Raw genomic sequence first — 21,517 nt, 5'->3', positions numbered from 1 at the left:
ACTTATTTGAACATTCTTTTGAATGTTTTTTTGTTGCACATACTCATTTTTCTTGGGTATATGCCTAGAATTGGAACTAGCCAATGTTCCAATCATTAGTTCTTTTATCATTAATCATTTGGTAGAAATGCAGTAGTTTTTCATTGTGATTTGAATTTTAATTTTCCTGATATATAATAAGGTATATCTTTTTCATATGCAATGTCTGTATTTGGATATCTTTGGAAATATATGTTCAAGTCTTTCTGTTGTGTTATTGGAATTTGGTCTTTTTTTCTTATTGATTTCTAAGATTTCTTTTAGTATTCTGGATATATTATTTGCCATATACTATAGTATTTGCCATGTATTACTGATATTTCCTCCCACTCAATAGCTAGCCTTATTGCTATCATAATGATGTATTTGGATAAGAAGTTTTTTTTTTTTTTTTAAAGATTTATTTATTTATTTATACAAGCACTGGGTACAGTCAGAAGTGCAGGAGGGTGAGAGAATTCACCAGAGCCAAAGCGGGGAACAGAACAGGCAGAAGGACCGAAGTACACTACTGAGGGGAGCAGCGGGCGGCAGGAGAGGTCTGCACACCATGGGGGACCCTCACCAGCGGCCGGGGATAGAACTGGTGCTGCAGAGGCTGCGGGCAGCTTCGCAGCCCAGCGCTCAACCATTGCGCCACCAGGGGAGGCCCAGGATAAGAAGTTTTATATTTGAAATCCTATTAATCATTTTTTTTTCTTTTATGGTTAGCGCCTTTTCTGTCTAAGAAATCCATGAGTGGCCTCAACTCATGAGAGCGTTTTGTTAACTTTCCCCTGTGTTGGTTACTTAGCTTTTTATTATGCTTCCTTCCTCTGAGGGATTTTTGATCTGGAGTCTGAGAATTTGGTCAATTAACCTATTTTTCCTCAGTGGTGTCTGAACAAGGAAGGGAAGTGAAGAACTGTACCATAATGGGCAGCACCTCAATATTCAGTTTCGTTTCTTGACCTCTGCCTTTCAGAGCTATACATTTTCCCTCTATCCCTACTTGGTTGTTAATAGGACAAATTTGTATGAACTATGTGAAACAAACAAAACAAAAAGCAATATGACGAGGAAAGAAGAAATGGAGTGATCGAATTGTGCTTTAATATATCTGCTCAAATTTGTACTGGATTGATTACTTGGTTTAATTTGTTTAACTATGATTGTATGTATAAATTCAGTTGCAGTGACTGACATTAACACTGCTAATATTTATTATTGAAACTTATTTCATATTTTAGCAGTATCATAGAATTTATTTAAAAATTTAGTTTTACTTTGTTTTTCCCTCACTTTTGACCCTTGACTGGACGGCATCTCAAAGAAAGTCTTCTGTGAAGATAATATGGTAAAGCAAAATCTTAATATTCCTCGAAAATCTCTTTTCTAAAACAGGATCCTAATAAGAGGTTCCACACACATGCATGTTGCACAAAACATTCACAATTCTAGTTTTTAAACAAATAGACAATGTTTCTTTTTAAAAAGTTAAACTAATAAATACCAGAAAACTTTATTCCTTGAATATTACAAATTATTTTTTATTGAGGTAAAATTGTTTAACAGTACTGTATATGATTTAGGGGTATAGGTTGACATCTTTTGAGATATATTATCACACCATACTCTCTAGTAAAGCACCAATAATCCTCCGCCATAGTTACTGTGTTCCCCCTCCACCAGTTTTCACCCCCTGCCCCCCACCAGTAACCTCAATTTTGCAATCAGATTTCTAGGATTTGTTTTGGTTTAGTTTTGTCTGTTCTTCGTTTCATTTCTCAGTATTTTGTTTGTCACCTAGTATTTGTCTTTTTCCTTCAGACTTATTTTGCTTAGCATAATCCCCATCCAGTCCAATCATATTGTCTCAAATGGCAAGATTTCATCTTTTTTTATTAATAGATGAGTAGTATTGTGTGTGTACATATTATATTGTGTATATGTAGTACATCACTATCCAATCATCTCTCTTTGGTACTTAGGTTTTTCCATAACTTCACTTTTGTAAATAGTAGTGCAGTGAACATAGGAGTACATATATTCATTTGTATTTGTGTTCTTGCACACTCCAAGCTACTTTTGAGTGTGATTGCTGGATCTTAAGGTAGATCTCTTTTTAAAAATTTTACTCCAAGAAAAAAACCCTATATATTTTTTTCATAGGGCTAGACTAGTATACATTCTCACCAACAGTTTTCAGTGGTTCCCTTTTCTACACATCCCCACCAACACTTGTTTCTGCTCTTTTTGATGTGGTCCATTCTCACAGATGTGAGGTGGTATGTATTGTTGTTTTGACATTTTGATATGCATTTCCCTGATGATAAGTGATGTTATGCATTTTTGAATGTGTCTGTTAGCCATCTTCATATCTTCATTGTCTATTTAGCTCTTCTGCCCATTTTTTTAAACCAGGTTATTTTTATTTTTGTTGTTGTTATTGTAGAGTTGTATGAACTCTGTGTAGACCTTAGATATCAGCCCCTTGTTGGATGTACAATGAGAAAGTATTTTATCCCATTCAATAGAGTGTCCTTTTATGTTAGAGGTAGTTTCTTTCACTGTATAGAAACTTTTAAGTTTGATGTTGGCCCATTTACTTATTTTTGCTTTTGTTTCCTTTGCTATTGGAGTCAAGTCCCCAAAGATGTCACTGAAGCCAATGCCATGGAATCTTCTGCCTGTGTTTTCTTCTATTTATTTCATGATTTCAAGTCTCACATCCAGATTTTTATGCCATTTTGAGTTAATTTTTGTGTATAGTATGAGATTACAGTTTAGTTTTATTAATTTGTGTGGGGTGCTAGTTTTCCCTACACCATTTGTTGAAGAGATTTTCCTTTCTATATTGTATGTTCTTGGCTCCTTTGTTATAAATTAACTGACCATATAAGTGTGGGTTTATTTCTGGGTTCTCAATTCTATTACATTATCTGTGTGTCTATTTTATTCCAAGATCATATTGTTTAGATGACTATAGCATTGTATCATAGTTTGAAGTCTGGGGGTTTGACCTCCATTCTTTTTTGTCTGCATTGCTTTGAGTAATGGGGCCTTTTGTAAGTCTAGCAAGTTTGCTCTATTTTTTGGAAGGCCATTGAAACTCTGATAGGGATTGCCTTGAATCTGTATATTACTTTGGGTAAGATGGCCTTTTTTAATGTTAAATCTTCTATTCAGTACATAAGGAATATCTCCCCATTTATTTGTGTGTCTTCTATTTTTTTTAACAATGTGTTATTATTTTGATTGTACAGGTCCTTCCCCTCCTTTGTTACATATATTCTTAGGTATTTCATTCTTTTCTATGTGATTTTAAATGTGATTGTTTTCTTGATTTCTTTCTCTTGTAATTTGCTGTTTGCGAATAGGGAAACCACAGATTACTGTGTATTGATTTTGTTGCCTGCCAATTCACTGCACTGATGTACCTTTTTCTAGTAGTCTTTGAAGTTTTTTTCTTAATATATATTTTCATGTCATTTGCAAAAGTGATAATTTTAATTCTTTTCCAATTTGGATTCCTTTTATAGCTTTCTCTTGCCTAATTGCTCTAATTGGACTTCCAATATTATATTGACTAGTAGTAGTGAAAACAGATTTCCTTGTTTTGTACCTGCTCTTAGAGGAAAAGATTTCAGTTTTTCCCTATTGATTATGATGTTATCGATGAATTTGTTATGTGTGCTTTTTTACACTGAGATATTTTCCTTCTATCCTCATTATATTGAGTTTTTATCATAAATGGATGTGGAATATTGTTAGAGAACAATTCTGTAATCTAATGGCGCCCAAAAGAAGGTAGGGGTAGGGCCTCCCCTGGTGGCGCAGCAGTTGAGCGCTGGGCTGCGAGGCCGCCCGCAGCCTCTGCAGTGCAGGTTCATTCCCCAGCCGCTGGCGAGGGTCCCACAAAAAAAAAAAAAAAGAAGGGAGGGGCAGCCACACATATAGTAGATAAAATATACTTCCAGCTAAAACAAGGTGACAAGAGACTTGGATGGACACTATAAAAGATTAGGGGACAATATACCACTCATCAGTATATACTCACCAAATGATGGAGCATCAAAATATGTTAGAAAATAACTGTCATTTTTTTAGAGAGATATTGGAGAAAATGCATTGGTGGTAGGAGACTTCAATACACCATTCTCACTAATTGACAGATCGACAAGACAGAAAATAAACAGGGATACAATTTCCCTAAACACAGATCTAGAGCACATAGACCGAATAGGTATTTATAGGACACTGCACCCACAAATATATCAATATACATTTTCTCAAGTGCACATGGATCACTCTCCAGGATTGACTGGGTCAAAAAACAAACATCAACACGTACATGCAGATTGAAATCATTCCAAGTTATCTTCTCTGACAATAGAGATATTGAATTAGGAATAAACTACAAAAAGAAAACAAGAAGATCCCCCATTACATGGCGACTGAACAACATGCTACTGAAAGGTTATTGAGTTAAGGAGGATATCAAAAAAGAAATAAAAAAAATACCTTGAGACAAATGATAATGAAGACAAACCTCCCAGAACTTATAGGATACCCCAGGAGTAGTATTAAGAGGGAATATATAGCAATACAGGCCCACTTCAAAAAACAGGAGGGCCTCCCCTGGTGGCTCAGCGGCCTCTGGCAAAGGTCCCACAAAAAAAAAAAAAAAAAAAAAACAAACAAAAAAACAATGAAACAACCTAATCCCTCATCTTCAGAACTAGAAGAAGAAGAATAAAAAAATCCCAGAATAAAGTAAATAAGAAAAATTAAAGCAGAAATAAATGAAATAGAAATAAAAATACAGTCTAAAAGAGCAATGAAGCTAAAAGTTGGTTCTTTGAAAAAATAAACGAGATGAACCTCTGGCAGACTCACAAAGAAAAAGGGGGAGAAAACGAAAATAAATAGAATTGTAAATGAAAGAGGAAAAATTCCAAGAGACAGAGCAGAAATCCAGAGGATGGTAAGAGATTAATATGAACATTTAAATTTATATGCAAACAAATTCAATAATCTAGATGATGGGGGACAAATTATTAGATACATACAGCCATCCAAGACTGAACAAAGAAGAAATGGAAAACTTGAAAAAAACATTTAAAATTAAAAAAAATCAAAAAAAGGAAATTTAAACAGTAATCAAAACTCTCCCCCCCAAACAAAAGCCCAGGACCAGATGGTTTCACAAGGGAGTTGTACCAGACATTCAAAGATAAACTAAAGCCTAAACTACAAAAACTCTCAAAAAATTGAGAAAGGAAAAGATATTACCAAATACATTTTATGAATCCAGCGTCACACAAAAATCAAAGACAAACAAAGACAACACACAAGGAAGAAAACTACAGACCAATAATGATCATGGTTGAGAATATTCTGAATAAAATATTAACAAATTGAATCCAACACTGCATCTAAAGGCTTATGACAATATGAGATTTTTTCCAGGGACACAAAGATGGTTCAACATCTGAAAATCAATGAACGTAATTTACCATATCAACTGAAAGAAAAAAAAAGCACATGAAAAATTAAAATCGTACCATTCATTTTTTTTTCTGTCTCTTCTGGTGTGAAGCTAGAAATCAACTATGAGAAGAAACTTGAAAAAAACCCCAAAAACTTGCACACATGTGGAGACTAAACAAAATGCCTCTGAATTACTCTTGAGTTATCAAAGAAATCAAAGGACAAATAAAGACTTATCTGGAGACCCTCTGGAGAAAGTGAAGGGATGAATTACCAGATTCTATGGGATACAGTAAAAGTTATAAATGTAAAAGTTATATTAAAAGTAAAAGTTATATTAAGAGGGAAGTTCATGGCCATAAAGGCCAACATCTATAAACAAGAAAAGTCTCATTCTAACCTAACATTTGAGGGAGCTAGGAAAAGCACAAATGAAGCAAAAACAATCCAGTGCAAGGAATATGAAAAACACAACTATGAACAGATTATTGCTCCCCTATGCTCATGGCAGCATTATTCATAATAGTCCATATACGGAATCAAGATTGATGCCCACAAGCAAAAGACTGGATAAGGAAATTGTCCTATCTATACTTATGGAAATATAGTAGAACTACTAAAAATGATAAAAGTGACTCTTGGTACAATATTATACACTATGGATGGATATTAACTGAAATAAGTTCGAAAGTGAAAGACAATTACTGTGTGATATCTCTTACTTGTGGAATATAGATAACCAAACAAAACAAACGGGTGAAACAAAACAAAAATAACTATTATTATGGGATACAGTAAAAGTTATAAATCTCATGCTCAGAATGTTTGATAATGTGTTCAGCTTGATGAAAGGATTAAAAAACATTTAAATACTTTCTTAGTGATGTTTTTGCTTTCTTAATTTTATGAAAAATAACCTCCCTGTTTTTTTATTTCAGTAAATGATTACCTTTGAGACGGTTGTATTCATTTTGAGTTACTGTGCTTTGAAAACTTGTTATAATCAGAGAAGATTTTGAAAAGAATGGGTTAAGTTATTCCAGAAATATAACAGTGTTTCTTCAATAAAAGCCTATAGGGAATGGGTTTATTTGCCACAGATGAGGCAAAGAAATGGTTTGATTTCTGTTCTCATCTATATTTTAGGTGGAGTATATGAGGCAGTTATTTTATTGTTCATAGCAAGGAATAGAGGGAACTAGTTCACATCAGAGAAGATAATGTGTCGGAACAAAATCATTTTGATCATTAGTGTACTGAACATGGCAGTGCATAAAAAAACTGGTAATGCCGTTTCTTTTATCATGGTGGGGTGGAAAGATCATCAGTCTCTGACAGTTTTGACTTGTAATCGTATTCCCACTCAAAATCTCTGATCCTTGTTTTTTTCATTTTTTAAAGTGAGAACATTCAGTATTACTCAGATCAAATGGGGTAATGTAGAAAAGCACTTAGGAAATAATGCTAATTACTTTTTCCTTTCTGGTGCATGCTTGGAATGTACTCAATAACTGCTTTCCTTCTTCTGAAGACCTTTAAGGAGAGAGGGATAAACAACTCTTTTGGATGATTTGAAAGTTTACCTGCCCAGAATGGGGGGATTGCAATTGTATGGGGAATATAAAAATAAAATTTATTAATTAAAAAAAAAAAAAAAGAAAGTTTACCTGCCCAGAAGCAAAAGTCAGACCATATGACCCTTTGAGTACTTTCACAGATTTAGGAATCTTTATTTACTGTTTTATTTTAGAAACTAAGTAATTAAATAGATTTTTAAAAGTTCTTTTGTCAAGGATGAAGTATTTGATTTATACCTGTGATTCTACACTATAAAAATAAGTATGTAGAATGTCTTGAATTGCTATTTGAACCATAGGGAATTTGAATGGAAAGTTAATGATAGCTTCAGTTTTGAGTTAGCATCTTCCCTAGGAGATAGGGGCCAATCACAATCTGTATTCCAATATCTTCACCTAAGTAGAAGCAAGGAAAAGTGACTATAAAGAAGGAATTTACAGGTTCCTTAAAAGGCAACATGCAGCTATGAGGGAATAAAAGCAAATAAGGTTTAGCTCAGTCTTAGTTCTGAACCATATCCTTTTCACCTATTTTTACCCTGACTGTTTATAATCATATTTTGTTGTAACTAAGGTACAATTTTTACATTAACTTTGGAGAAAATAGTTTAGTTTTTTATCTTTCATTGAAGGTTCAAAGAGGATGTGTGTGACACCTGCGCTTTTGACATCAAAACCTCTAATATATTAGGAAGATAATATTTAACTGTGTAAATGCAATACTTTATTGCATTTAATATTAGTTTTCTCTAGAAGTAATGTTCAGTTTATATACTGAGGATAAACAAGTGCAAAATATTAAATACTTGACCTGCAGTCACAGTCACTGGAAAAGAACTTTGAACTTGAAAAAAACTCATATTTGTGCCAATAAATCAAAATTTCTGTTCTGAGGAATAAGGGAACTTGAGAGACCATTGCCAATTCATGGGATGCAATCTTATGAGACTTTCAGAGGTTGATTTAATATGGATTTTTCAGGACACCCATTTTGTGGTATACTGGAGTCTTTAGAATTGCCTGTTTAACTTTATATAATACATAAATTCCTTCTCTTAGAAATAATGAAGCAAAAACTTGAGAGAGTTATATGTCTTTATTCTTGAAAATCCTTCAGAGTGATTCTAATTTTCCACCTTTTTTAGAATGACTGGTTTAAGTAATAAGAGATACTATTAATACGTTATGAAAGAAGACCATGTGATTTCTTTTTCACTGCTCAGTCCATTACATTCTGGTTTCCTCAGCTACCTGATCAATGAAATTGATTTTGTGAAGATTACCAATGACCTCTTAATTGGAAACTATAGAAGATGCTTTTGCTTTCTTTTCTCACTTTTATGACTTGATGTATTTTCTATACTATCTTCATATTCTTTTTTCTTTCTGTCTTCCACAATATGAGTCTACATTGGCTTTCTTCTCACAAATCTGTTCTTTACTTTTCTGTGTCCAATTCATCTGTTATTAACAATGATTGTGTTCAGAGCTGTGCTTTTTTTCATAGTTCTATTTTTAATTAATTAATTTTTTTTACTTTTTTATATATTTCTTACATTATTTTTCATTTTTGCACAATGTATGCATTTTCATCTTGGCTATATTCCCTATACAATTGCACCCCCTTATTTTGACCCCAATCCCTCTTCTCCCTGCTCCCCTCCCTGTAGTGTGCCTCCGGTTTATAGTTGCTTGTTTATTTTGATTTTTTCTTTATTATAGTTATTCTTTTTCCTGGTCCCTTATTTAGGTTTTCTAAACTCCTGCTATGAGTGAGACCATCTGGTGTTTTTCTATTTCTTTCTGGCTTATTTCACTGAGCATGATCCCTTCCAGCTGCTGCATCCATGTTGCTGCAAACTGCATGAATTTATGTTTTTTGATTGCTGAGTAATATTCCATGGTGTATATGTACCACATCTTCTTGATCCGGTCATCTATTTTTGGGCATTTGGGTTGTTTCCAAAGCTTAGCTATTGTAAATAGTGCTGCAATAAACATAGGGATGTGGGTGCCCTTCTGAATTAATGTTTCTGTGTCCTTTGGGTAAATACCTAGGAGTGGAATTGCTGGATTATATGGAAGTTCCATCTTTAGCAGGTCGAGGAATCTCCACACAACTTTCCATAGTGGTTGGACCATTTTATGTTCCACTAGCATTGCAGGAAAGTTCTTTTTTCCTCCACATCCTCGCCACCATTTGTTGTTGCTAGTTTTTTTAATATGAGCCATTCTCACTGATGTAAGATGGTATCTCATTGTAGTTTTGATTTGCATTTGCCTGATAACAAGTGATGTTGAACATTTTTTCATATGCCTGTTGGCCGTTTGCATATCCTCTTTGGAGAAGTTTCTTTTTAGTTCTTCTGCCCATTTTTTGACTGTATTATTTTCTTTGTTTTTGTTAATTCTCATCAGCTCTTTGTAGATTTTTGTGATCAGTCCTTTATCATTAATGTTGTAGGCAAAAATTTCCTCCCAGTCAGTGGTGTTTCTCCTTGTTTTGGTTATTGTCTCTTTTGCTGTGCAGAAGCTCTTTAATTTGATGTTGTCCCAGCTGTTTATCTTTGCCTACACTATCACTGCTTTGGGTGATGTGTCTGTAAAGATGTCTTGAGATGCATGTCATGTAGTGTTTCACCTATATTTCCTTCTATATATTTTATAGTTTCAGGTCTGATGTCTACTTCTTTAATCCATTTTGAGTTGGTTTTTGTGCATGGTGTGAGGTAGTAGTCAAGCTTCATTCTTTCGTATGTAGTGACCCAGTTTTCCCAGCACCATTTATTGAACAAACTTTCTTTGCTCCAGTGAATATTCTTTGCTCCTTTGTCAGATTAGTTAACCATAAATCTGTGGGTTTATTTCTGGGTTTTCTGTTCAGTTCCATTGGTCCATGTGTCTGTTCTTGTTCCAATACCATGCAGTTTTGATTATTATGGCTTTGTAGTATAGTTTGAAATCTGGGAGAGTGATGCCTCCATTCCTGTCTCTTTTTTTCAGGAGGGTTTTGGCTATTCAGGGTTTTTGGTGGCTCCCTATGCATTTCATCAATATTTGTTCTATTTCTTTGAAGAATGACATTGAAATTTTTATTGGAATAGCATTGAATCTGTAGATTGATTTTGGTAGGATGACCATTTTGATCATGTTAATTCTTCCAATCCATGAGCAGGGGATGTCTTTCCATTTCTTTGTGTCTTCTTCTATTTCTTTTTTTCTTTTTTTTTTTAACAAAGGCTTTTTACTTTTTATTTTTTATTTTTTTATTTTTTTATAGATTTGTTTACTTATTTATGCAAGCACTGGGTACAGTCAGAAGCGCGGGAGGGTTAGAGAATTTACCAGAGCCAGACCAGGGAACAGAACTGGCAGACTGACAAAATATACTGCTGAGGGGAGCAGCGGGCGTGACAGGAGAGGTCTGTCGCACCATGTGGGACCCTCGCCCGTGGCCTGTGATTAATTGGCGCTACAGAGGCTGTGGGCAGCTTTGCTGCCCAGAGCTCAACTGCTGCGCCACCAGGGGAGGCCCTGTGTCTTCTTCTATTTCTTTTAACAGTGTTTTATAGTTTTCTTTGTATAGGTCCTTTACTTCTTTTGTTAGGTTTATTCCCCAATATTTTGGTTTCTTTTTTGTTTCAATAATAAAAGGGATGGATTTTTTGATTTCTTCTTCTTCAGATTTATTGTTTGTGTATAGGAAGGCTACTGATTTTTGAGTGTTGATTTTGTATTCTGCCACTTTACTAAACTGATTAGTTCAATTAGTTGTTCTGTGGAGTTTTTAGGGTTCTCTATGTATGATATCATATCATCTGCGAATAGTGATAGTTTGACTTCTTTCTTGCCTATTTGTATTCCTTGTATGTCTTTCTCTTGTCTTATTGCTTATTTCAATATAATACTTCCAGTATTATATTGAAAAGCATTTCAATATAATACTTCCAGTATTATATTGAAAAGCAGTGGTGAGAGTTGACATCCTTGTCTTATTCCAGATCTTAATGAAAATGCTTTCAACTTTTCACCACAGAGTATACTGGCTCTGGGCTTGTCATATGTGGCCTTTATGATTTGAGGCATATTCCTTGTATTCTGCGAATTTCAAGGGCCTTTATCATAAATGGGTGTTGTACTTTGTTGAAAGCTTTCTCAGCATCTATTGATATTGTCATATGTTTTTTGTATTTCTTTTTGTTGATGTGTTGAATTACATTGATTGATTTTCGGATGTTGAACCGTCCTTGTGTCCTTGGAATAAACCCTACTTCGTCATGGTGAATTATCTTATGGATACATTGTTGGATTCTGATAGCTAAAATTTTACTGAGGATTTTTGCATCAGTGTTCCTTGGAGAGATTGGCCTATAGTTTTCTTTTTTTATGTTGTCCTTGTTTGGTTTTTGTATTAGTGTAATGTTGGCTTCATAGAATGTGTTTGGTATTATCCCTTCCTTCTCAATTTTTTGAAAGAGTTTGTGAAGGAAAGGCACTAATTCATTTCTGAATGTTTGGTGAAATTCAATTGTAAATCCATCTGTTCCTGGGCTTTTGTTTTTGGGAATGGTTTTGATTATCATTTCAATTTCACTGCTTGTAATTGGTCTGTTTAGGTGTTCTATGTCTTCTTTATCTAGCTTTTGGTGATTATAGAGTTTTAGGATTTGTCCATCTCTTCTAGATTATTGAGCTTTTTTGCATATAATTGTTCATAGTAGTTTCTGATTATTCCTTTGATTTCTGCTGTGTCTATTGTGATTTCTCCTTTTTCATTTGTGATCTTGTTTATGTGTGTCTTCTCCTGATTTTCCTTTGTGAGCCGGGCTAGGGGTTTGTCTATTTTATTTATTTTTTCGAACAACTGACTTTTGGTTTTATTGGTCTTTTGGATTGTTTTTTTTAGTTTCTATTTCATTTTTTTCTGCTTTGATTTTTATTATTTCTTTTCTTCTATTGGTTTTGGGGTTTTGTTGTGCTTTTTCTAGGTCTTTGATCTTTGAGATTAGGTTGTTTCTTTGAGTTCTTTCTTGTTTCTTGATGTGATCCTCTATTGCTATATATTTTCCTCTAATTAATGCTTTTGCTGCATCCCATACATTTAGGAAATTGGTATCCTCCTTGTCATTTAACTCAAAGTATTTTTTAATTTCTTCTTTGATCTCCTCATTAGTCCAGTGGTCTTCCAGTAGTGTGGGTTTCAATCTCCATGAGGCAGGAGAGTTCTTTGCCTTTTTATGATTTATTTCTAGTTTGATGCCTTCATGGTCAGAAAAGATGATTGGTATGATTTCAATCTTGGTGTAGCTGTTAATGTCTGTCTTGTGTCCCAGTATGTGATCAATCCGGGAGAAAGATCCGTGTGTGCTTGAGAAAAATATTTACTCAGATTTTTTTGGTTTTAGTGTTGTATAGATGTCTGTTAAGCCCATGAGCTTTAGTTCCTTATTTAGAGCTTTAGTATCCTTACTTAGTTTTTGTCTTATTGATCTATCCATTGTTGAAAGTGATATCTTGAAGTCTTCTACTACATATGTGTTTTCTCTGATGTCTGTTTTCAGAGATGATAATTGTTGTCTGATATATTTTGGTGCTCCTTCATTTGGTGAGTATATGTTAATAAGTGTTTTTTCTTCTTGAAGTATTGTCCCCTTGATCATAATGCAGTGACCGTCTCAGTCTCTTTTTACCTTTTTGAGTTTAAAGTCTATTTTATCTGATATAAGTATAGCTGTTCCTGCCTTCTTTTTTTGGTCCATTTGCTTGTAGGATTATTTTCCATACTTTTATTTTCATTCTATTTTTATCTTTTGTAGTTAAGTGAGTTTCCTGGAGACAGCAAAAGGTTGGGTTTTGTTTCTTAATCCAGCCTGTGACTCTGTGTCTTTTTATTGAAGAGTTTAGTCCATTTACCTTTAGGGTTAATATTGATATGTTAGTGTCTGTATTTGCCATTTTGTTTGACTTTTCTCAGGATTTTTTAATTTATTTTTTTAGTAATAATTTATTTATTTATTTATTTTTTTGGTCTTCTATCTTATTCATCCCTCTCTTGGTTTTGGCTTTAGGATTCCTTGTAGTATCTTTTGGAGTTAGGTTTTAGTCATAATGAAATTTCGGAGTTTCTGTTTGTCTGGGAAGGTCCTTATTCTTTCTTCATAGAGGAAGGAGAACTTTGTGGGATAGAGTATTCTTGGTTGGCATTTGTTGGCGTGAAGTCTTCATTCTTTTTCCTTCATACTTCTCTTTCCTTTTCTGTTTTGGTTCTTTATTATTTCTGTGTTTTTGAGAGTGCTTATTCTTTCTTCCATTTCATCTTCTGTTATCACTGCTTTTCCCAGAGTTCTTTAGCTCTTCCATTAATCCTTTGATCTCCTGCATTTCCTTCACTTCCGTCTTTAGGGACACAATTTCATTCTTCTGATCGTTGTTTTCCTTAATGACTTCTGTCAGTTTTTTAATCATGGAAATTTTAATTTCTCTTTCTTGAAGGCTCAGAAGTTCTTCCAAGTCACTGTCGTTGCAGTCTGGTGGGTGGTTTTCTTTTTGTGGTGTGTCTTTTTCTGAGAACTTGCTTGGTTGCATGTATTTTTCTTCTCCCTGCTGCTTGTTTTCTAATTTGCCCTATGCGTTGGGACACTGTGTTGCTGGTACTGACCGGCATCTTTTTGGTGTGCTCTTTCTGGAATTTCGGAAACTGGTGGTGCAATGGAGTCAAATACTGTTATGCCAGAAGTCCAGAGTGGCAGTGGTACTATGAGTATGTTAATGGTTGCTGTTGCAGAATATCTCCTCCTTCTGTGTTTGTTTAATTCCAAAGGTGTATCTTGAAGTCCCACAGACTGCCCTGGAGGTAGGGTAGCTGGATTGCACTCTGGGCTCCAAATCGCAGGATCCCCCTCTGGGCTCCAACTTCCTGCCAGGCAGGACTTGGCTTGTGGGGGCCTTTAGCTCACCTCTGACTGCGGGGACAACATTCTCCCATTTCCAAGCAGCTTTGGTTGAAGCAAAGGTCCCTATTCTAAAAGGGCAAGTCAGAAGTTCACTTTCCTGCACCCGCGGTCTGCCCTGGCTGTGGATGCCCGCTCCCCACTCTGGCTTGAACTGCTGGCCAGACAGGGCCTGGCATGAGGCTGCTTAACAGCTCACCTCTGGCTGCGTGGGGAGCCTTCTCCAGGTTTCAATAGTCTTTATTGAAGTGAAGGTCTCTATTCTAAAATGGCGAGTTGGAGACGCACTTTCCTGGGCATGCTGTCTGCCCCAGCTGTGGATGCCCGCTCCCCTCTGGGCTTGGACTGCTGGCCAGGCAGGGCCTGTCATGGGGGTGCTTCCTAGCTCACCTCTGGCTGCACAGGGAGCCTTCCTCCGTTTTCAAGCAGTCTTTATTGAAGGGAAGGTCCCTATTCTAAAATCTCATAGTTCTTTTTATTTTATCATGATGTCTAATACTGCAGCCATCAGTCACATGTTACAAGTAAGCAGAGTTTGAAGGTTCCTCAGTCTACTAAATATGGAGCTACCATACCACCCAGCATTCCACTACTAGGCATCTACCCAAAGGACACAAATAAATTGATTCAAAAGAACACCTGCACCCCTATGTTTACTGCAGCACTATTTACAATAGGTAAAACCTGGAAACAACCCAAATGCCCCAAAATAGATGACTGGATCAAGAAGATGTGGTATGTATACACAATGGAATATTATTCAGCAATCAAAAATATAATATCATGCCATTTGCAGCAATGTGGATTGAGCTAGAAGGAATTATGCTCAGTGAAATAAGCCAGAAAGAAAACGAAAAATATCAGATGGTTTCACTTATAACAGCAATATATGGGAACCAAATAAGACATCAGTGTAAAAAACAAATAACAGTACAAAACACAACAAAGCAAAAACAGACAATTGTAAATCAGAGACATCCTGCAGGGAAAGAGGAATGAGAGGGATCAGAGGAAGGGAGTGAGGAGCACAGGGGACTGTGGTGATGGTGCACTGGTGCCTTGGGGAAGGAAATTCTATGGGGACTCAATCTGAGTGGGTGGGGGGAAGCAAATATTTTTTTAAAAATAAAAATAAAAAAATAAAGAAAGTGAAAAAAAGATATCCTATAAGTGTAACATATATATTGGATTTCAAAGACTTATGAACAAAATCATGTAAAAATCATCATTAATAACTTAAAAAGGTTTTTACATGTTTGAATGATATTCTAGATATGTTATGGCAAATACAATGTATTATTAAAATTAATTGCATCTATTCCCTTTGTGTTTTAAAGTATAACTACTTTTTTACTTGTGATTTTTTTAGTCTCATAAGTATAAACTTTATTTATTATAAATTTTTAGTTAATTTTTTTATTTGGCTTACATTATTGTTCATATTTTGGAAGGATAGGATCTCTCCTCAAGTATCACTACTGTAGTACACCTGTCCCCAAATCAGCCATAGTCTACCATATAGTTCGCTCCCTTTGCTCGTTGTTTTCACCCCCCCCACCACCACCCTCACCCTCTGGTGCTTCAGTTCTATAGTCAGCTTTCAAGGGTTAGTTTTTAGGCTTATCTTTAGTATGGTTTCTGTATATTCCATTTATATGTGACACCATCCGGCATTTATCTTTTTTCTGACTTATTTCACTTAGTATTGTCTTTTCCAGCTCCATCTATGTTGTTGCAAATGGCACAAGTTCGTATTTTGATTGTTGAGTAATATTCCATTGTGTATATATACCACCTTTTCTTGATCCATCCTTCTATTTATGGACACTTACATTGTTTCCATAGTTTGGCTGTTGTAAATAGTGTTGCAGTAAACATGGCAGTAAACATGATTTCCTTTCAAGCTAGCATTTTTTCTTTAAAGATTTATTTATTTTATATAAGAACCGGGGTACAGGCCACATGCGTGAGAGGGTGAGAGGATTCACCAGAGACAGAGTGGGGAACAGAACAGGCAGACTGATGAAATACACTGCTGAGGGGAGCAGTGGGCACAACAGGGGAGGTCTGCTGCACCATGTGGGACCCTCGCCAGCCAGCAGGGATTGAACTGGTGCTGCAGAGGCTGCGGACAGCTTCACAGTGCTGTGCCACCAGGGGAGGCCCGCATTTTTTTTTTTTTTCAGTAGATTCCTAGGAGTGGATTTATTGGGTCCATGGGATCATTTTTAATATTTTGAGACACTGATTTCAATAAGGGTTGGACAAGTCTTCATTCCCACTAACAGTATTATTGGAGGGTTCTTTTTCTCCATATCCTTGCTAGCAATTGCTGTGTCTGGTTTTTTCAATAGGGGCCATTCTTACAGGTGTGAGGTGATACCTCATTTTCCCTCAGGGAAAGCCTCCTACCCAACAGAGAAAAAAAAAAAAAATTACTGCTTTAACTCTCCTTAAGATTAACTTGTTTAAATTCAAATTCAACTATTTATTTTTGGTAGTATAAACAAAATAAAATATATTAAGCATAACCTTTAGACATGTTTATAAATTGTTCTATTTCACTTGACTTGGGATAGTTCTGTTTATAGAGTTTTGGATAAGAAATAAGGTAACTATAAATATATTCTTACTGCCAACAGATACTCACAATGATGTTTGTTGTATTTCTTATATGTGTACCTCATACATAACTCTTCCTTGTATTTGATCTTAGAATATTTGAAAAATCTTATGATGGTTATGATTTTCAATTTTCTCTATTTTCTCAACCCAACCCTCAAATTAGGGTGGAGATCCAGTTCGTCCAGGAGTGGCCATGACTGATCTTGCCACTGGCCTATATACATATGGAGCCATTATAGCTGGATTAATACAAAGATATAAGACCGGGAAAGGACTGTTCATTGATTGTAACCTACTGTCATCTCAGGTACTAATCCAAATAATATTTTACATAGTTGTATAAAAATATGTATCTAGATTTACTTTTTCTGATCAAATCCTATAGTGACCTATGCAAAAACAAAAAACCCAAACATCTGATAAAACCCCTATATGACAACAGCAAAAGTTATTGTTTTATTGAGCTTAGTTACTGTCATATTAAAAAAATGCACCATGAAGATTTTATTATAATGTAAATATATGTTGTTAAACTAGAATCTTAAAGTCTGTTTATACTAAAATAGTTGTATTATAACTTGTGAAGCAAAAGTACAGTTGCTTCTGTTTTATTGTCATGTGAACCCTGTAACTTCTTTTGATCAGGGTTTCTTCACCATTTTTTTATTATTTTATATATTTTTACATCATTTTTCATTTTTGCACAATGTATGCATTTTCATCTTGGTTATAGTCTCCATACAATTCCCACCACCTTGTTTTGATTCTACTCCCCCCAAGTAGTGTGTCTCTGGTTTATAGTTGCTTGTTGATTTTGATTTTTACTTTATTATAATTAGCCTTTTTCCTGGTCCCTTATTTAGGTTTTCTAAAGTTCTGCTATGAGTGAGACCATTCGGTATTTTTCTTTTTCTTTCTGGCTTATTTTTCTGAGCATGATCCCTTCCAGCTGCATTCATGTTGCTACAAATTGTATGAGTTTATCTTTGATTGCTGAGTAATATTCCATTGTATATATATACCACATCTTCTTGATCCAGTCATCTATCTTGGGGCATTTGGGATGTCTTGGGCCTTTTGAGTAATCTAGTGAAGTAGTTGTTTTTTTTTAAAGAATTATACTGTTAATGCACCAACAATGAGTTATGTAGGATTACAAAGGAATTCAAATATATTTAAATATAATTATTTCAGTGTAAAAAGCAATTTTGTATTCTAATAACACTTTTACTTATATGTTAAACTTTAGTCTACTGCAATTTTGAGATATTATTGAGCATAAGTGATTGTTTTTAACCTGCAATAACTAATCTGCAATAACTAAAATATAACATGAAAATGTGTATAATATTTATTTATGATTAAGTTAGATACTGCTAGTACTACTTTGGTTTATTGCCTAGTTTCATAATTATAGAAGACACAAAATTTTAGAGGTTGATAAAATAAAAATACAATAATTTTTTTCCATTCAGCTTATTTAGTTTCCAGAATTCTGTCAGTGGACTCCAGATTAACAACCCCTGGTTTATACAATAGATATCTATTAGTTATGCTATATTAAATACTAAACTGGCGGAATAATACTCAATAATTTTATTTAAAGTCTTTTTCAAATTGACATTTCTTTACTCCGTCAGACCCATATGCTATATTATATATGGGAGTTGATTTGAATAGACAATTTATCAGGGATAGAAAAAGAAAATATCTAATTTGTGAGAGGAGACATTTTACTGTGGGGAAAGTTACTTTATAGACCGAGATCTTTATTAGGAATTTCAGATTTTAGTGACACACATGGGAAATTACTTGAATCACTGTTTTTTTTCCCAAGTTTTGGAGATTGTTTTTTCATTTAGGCAAAATTAAGTAGGTGTATGGAGGTAAAAGGTGAAATACTTTAGTTGGTTTTTTTTTTTTTTTAAAGATTTATTTATTTTATTTATACAAGCACTGAGTACAGTCAGAAGCGTGGGAGGGTGAGAGAATTCACCAGAGTCAGAGCGGGGAGCAGAGCAGGCAGAAGGACCGAAGTACACTGCTGAGGGGAGCAGCGGGCAGCAGGAGAGGTCTTCGCGCCATGTGGGACCCTCCTCCGGTGGTGGCCGGGGAGCAAACCTTCACCGAAGAGGCTGCGGGCAGCTTCGCCACCCAGCGCTCAACCGCGGCGCCACCAGGGAGGCTCACTTTAGTTGTGTTTTTAATAGTAGTTTTGAGTTACAATCAGAATTTTTTTTAAAGATTTATTTATTTATGCATGCAAGAACTCGGGTACAGGCCAGAGGCATGGGGGGTGAGAGGATTCACCAGAGACAGAGTGGGGAACAGAACAGACAGATTGACTGAATAGAAGTCTGCTGGGCCATGTGGGTTCCTCCCTAGCTGGGGATTGCTGCAGTGGCTGCGGATTGCTTCATAGGTTGCGTCTTAATCCTTTGCGCCACCAGGGAGGCCCAGTTTTGAGTTACAATCAGAATTTAACTAGTTATACAAAAGTGGTAAGAGAGCTTTCTTGAAATGAGTGGTTTAGAGCTCCTTAACAGAGAACTGTAAATGTTAGTTTTGGGTGAAAATAGCACTTTTCTTACTTTCTTAATTTTATAACTTTATGTAACCAGATGTTGGCTAATTGACTGCCAAAACTTGCACAGCTAATAAATATGGAAGCCAGGGGTTTCATGAATGTGTGACCTATGTAGCCACAGAGGATCATAGATTTAGTTTAAATGCTCTTCTATAACTGCCTTGATATTTTAAATACTTTTTCTTTTCTTTTTTATTTTGCACCAGCAATTACAATACTTATAGTAGCCAATCCTTGTGCTTGGACTCTAGTTAGGTGTCCTGATCTATACCTGATCTTACTTATATGTTGAGGGTTAACTTATATGTTATTCGTTTTGGATAAAATTCTTTGTGATGTGGAATTTAATTCCCTTTTGGCATAATAAAATGATTTATGATGTGAAGTTGTGTGTTGTTTGGGGTGGGGTAGAATGGAGTCACTGATAGGACTGTTTCAAAAATGAGGGCATAGTGAGTGGGAACTCATGCATATACACAAATTTACATACATGCCAGTCATTTTCCGTGTCTGTGTATATGTTTGTTCTGGGTTACAGTGGTATCTTGAAAACTCAGTCCAGTATTTGCCAAATAGCAGGCTTCCCATTTTTTTTTTTTTTTTTTTTTTGAAATACGTGGGTCTGTTTTATCCCAATGAGGTTTTCAGTCAGTGCATTTCTGACTGGTGGAAAGTTTGTCAAATGGTGATTGGTTGAATTTCAATCCTGGGTATGACTTGTGAAGTACAGTTTCTTTTCCTTCTGGACTGTGGATGCATTGCTCCATGAATATTCCAACATGCAGGACTTCTCTGGTACCTGGCCCTCAACAGCCTCCTGGCTCTGTTGGTTAAAACCCAGACTTTGCATGACCCCATGTTTTTTTTTTTTTTTTTTATCATTACCAATGGAAATGTCTCATAACCCTTACATTTGCTAGGAAAGATTAGAACAAGGTAAAAAACCAATGATATAGGATAAGTGCTTGATACCCGCTAATGGTTAGATTATTTATTTTTGACAAACATGATAGCAGTGATTTTAGCCTATCATGTTGGAGCTAGCCCACATAAAGTTTGGTAAAATAATTAGTGTATTTAGGACTAAATAACTACCTTTTAGAAATAAACATATGCATTATTTTAGAGCTATGCACTTCAACATTTATTATTTTAAGTCATCCTCATAATAATCAGTTGAGGTAGGTAGGGTAGGAATTTTTGTTCCCATTTTATTTGCAAGGATACTGAGGCTAAGAAATGTTGAAATCCTTGAGAAACACAGTCACAGAAAGCACCCTGTTTTCTGACATCCAAATCGTTCTCCTCTCTCTGCTTATTGAAGACAAAAGCTTTCCCAGCGAGTGAAGGGCAAGCTTCAGCTTTCCTGTAGTGAAGCTTTAGGAGAGAGTGCAAATTGAGTAAGAAGCAGAAGGAAGCAAAATGCATTCAGTAACAGGTCAATATTCCTCCTTCCCCAAAACAGCATACAAATAGCCATAAGACACTAACAAAGCAGGCTCTTCTGGACCATTATCTAATCCTATCTAGAGCTAGTGAGTGAAAACTATTATGGAATTTAAGCTGATAGACAAGTGTTTCTGTGGAAATATGACAGTTCTAAGTAAAACAATATTTGGAGTCATGGGATGACTAAGTATTTACTGTGCCCTAGGCTCCATGCTAGCTAGGCTTAGAGTGAGAGGGGACACATCTTCTCAAGATTTAGTTGTAGAGGAAGCCAAGATGTGTGGTAGAGTTGGAGGTAATAGATAATTCTGTTATTCTCTGACATGGGCCAAGATAATTAAGGTCTTTATATGTCACTAGCAGGAAGCTAGCAGGTTTTTAGTCAGTGCATTTCTGACAGGTGGAAAGTTTGTCAAATGGTGATTGGTTGAATTTCAATCCTGGGTATGACTTGTGAATATAGTTTTCTTTTTTTTCTAGACTGTGGATGCATCACTCTATGAATGTTCCAACATCATAATGCTTCTGTTTCTCTATAATTTTTGTTAGGTAATGATCTTATCAACTATGTCTCCATGGATATTTGTTATAACTGTTGCATTCAGATTAGCCTGTTTCATAGGACAGTGATACAGATAATAATTTGTGTTGATGCCTACATGAAGTACAAGGATATTTTCATTCTTTGAATCCACTATGATCCAAGCTTTGGTTTCTTCATACTCTTTGTCTCTGCATAATTTCCGGCCTTGGAAGTCTCTTTTTTTTGTCATGTGAGCTTCTCTAGCCTTTGGCATCTCTTTCTCTGACACTTTCTC

General features: G+C 35.3%; 1 protein-coding gene across 1 annotated transcript in view; it reads left to right on the top strand.

Moving 5' to 3' along the window:
• Positions 1 to 21,517, top strand: part of SUGCT (succinyl-CoA:glutarate-CoA transferase) — a gene marked incomplete at both ends in the record, with an annotated part of 823,481 nt that overhangs the window by 111,608 nt on the left and 690,356 nt on the right. The window contains one exon of the mRNA XM_084229769.1: positions 16,827 to 16,970. Coding sequence (XP_084085895.1) covers positions 16,827 to 16,970 — 144 coding nt within the window. The remainder of the gene's footprint in view (positions 1 to 16,826; positions 16,971 to 21,517) is intronic.

Source organism: Talpa europaea (assembly GCF_964194135.1).
Source record: "Talpa europaea genome assembly, chromosome: 3".
Taxonomy (NCBI): Eukaryota; Metazoa; Chordata; class Mammalia; order Eulipotyphla; family Talpidae; genus Talpa; species Talpa europaea.
Note: the sequence above shows the minus strand (reverse complement) of the source record. Positions and strands in the feature narration are given on the sequence as shown.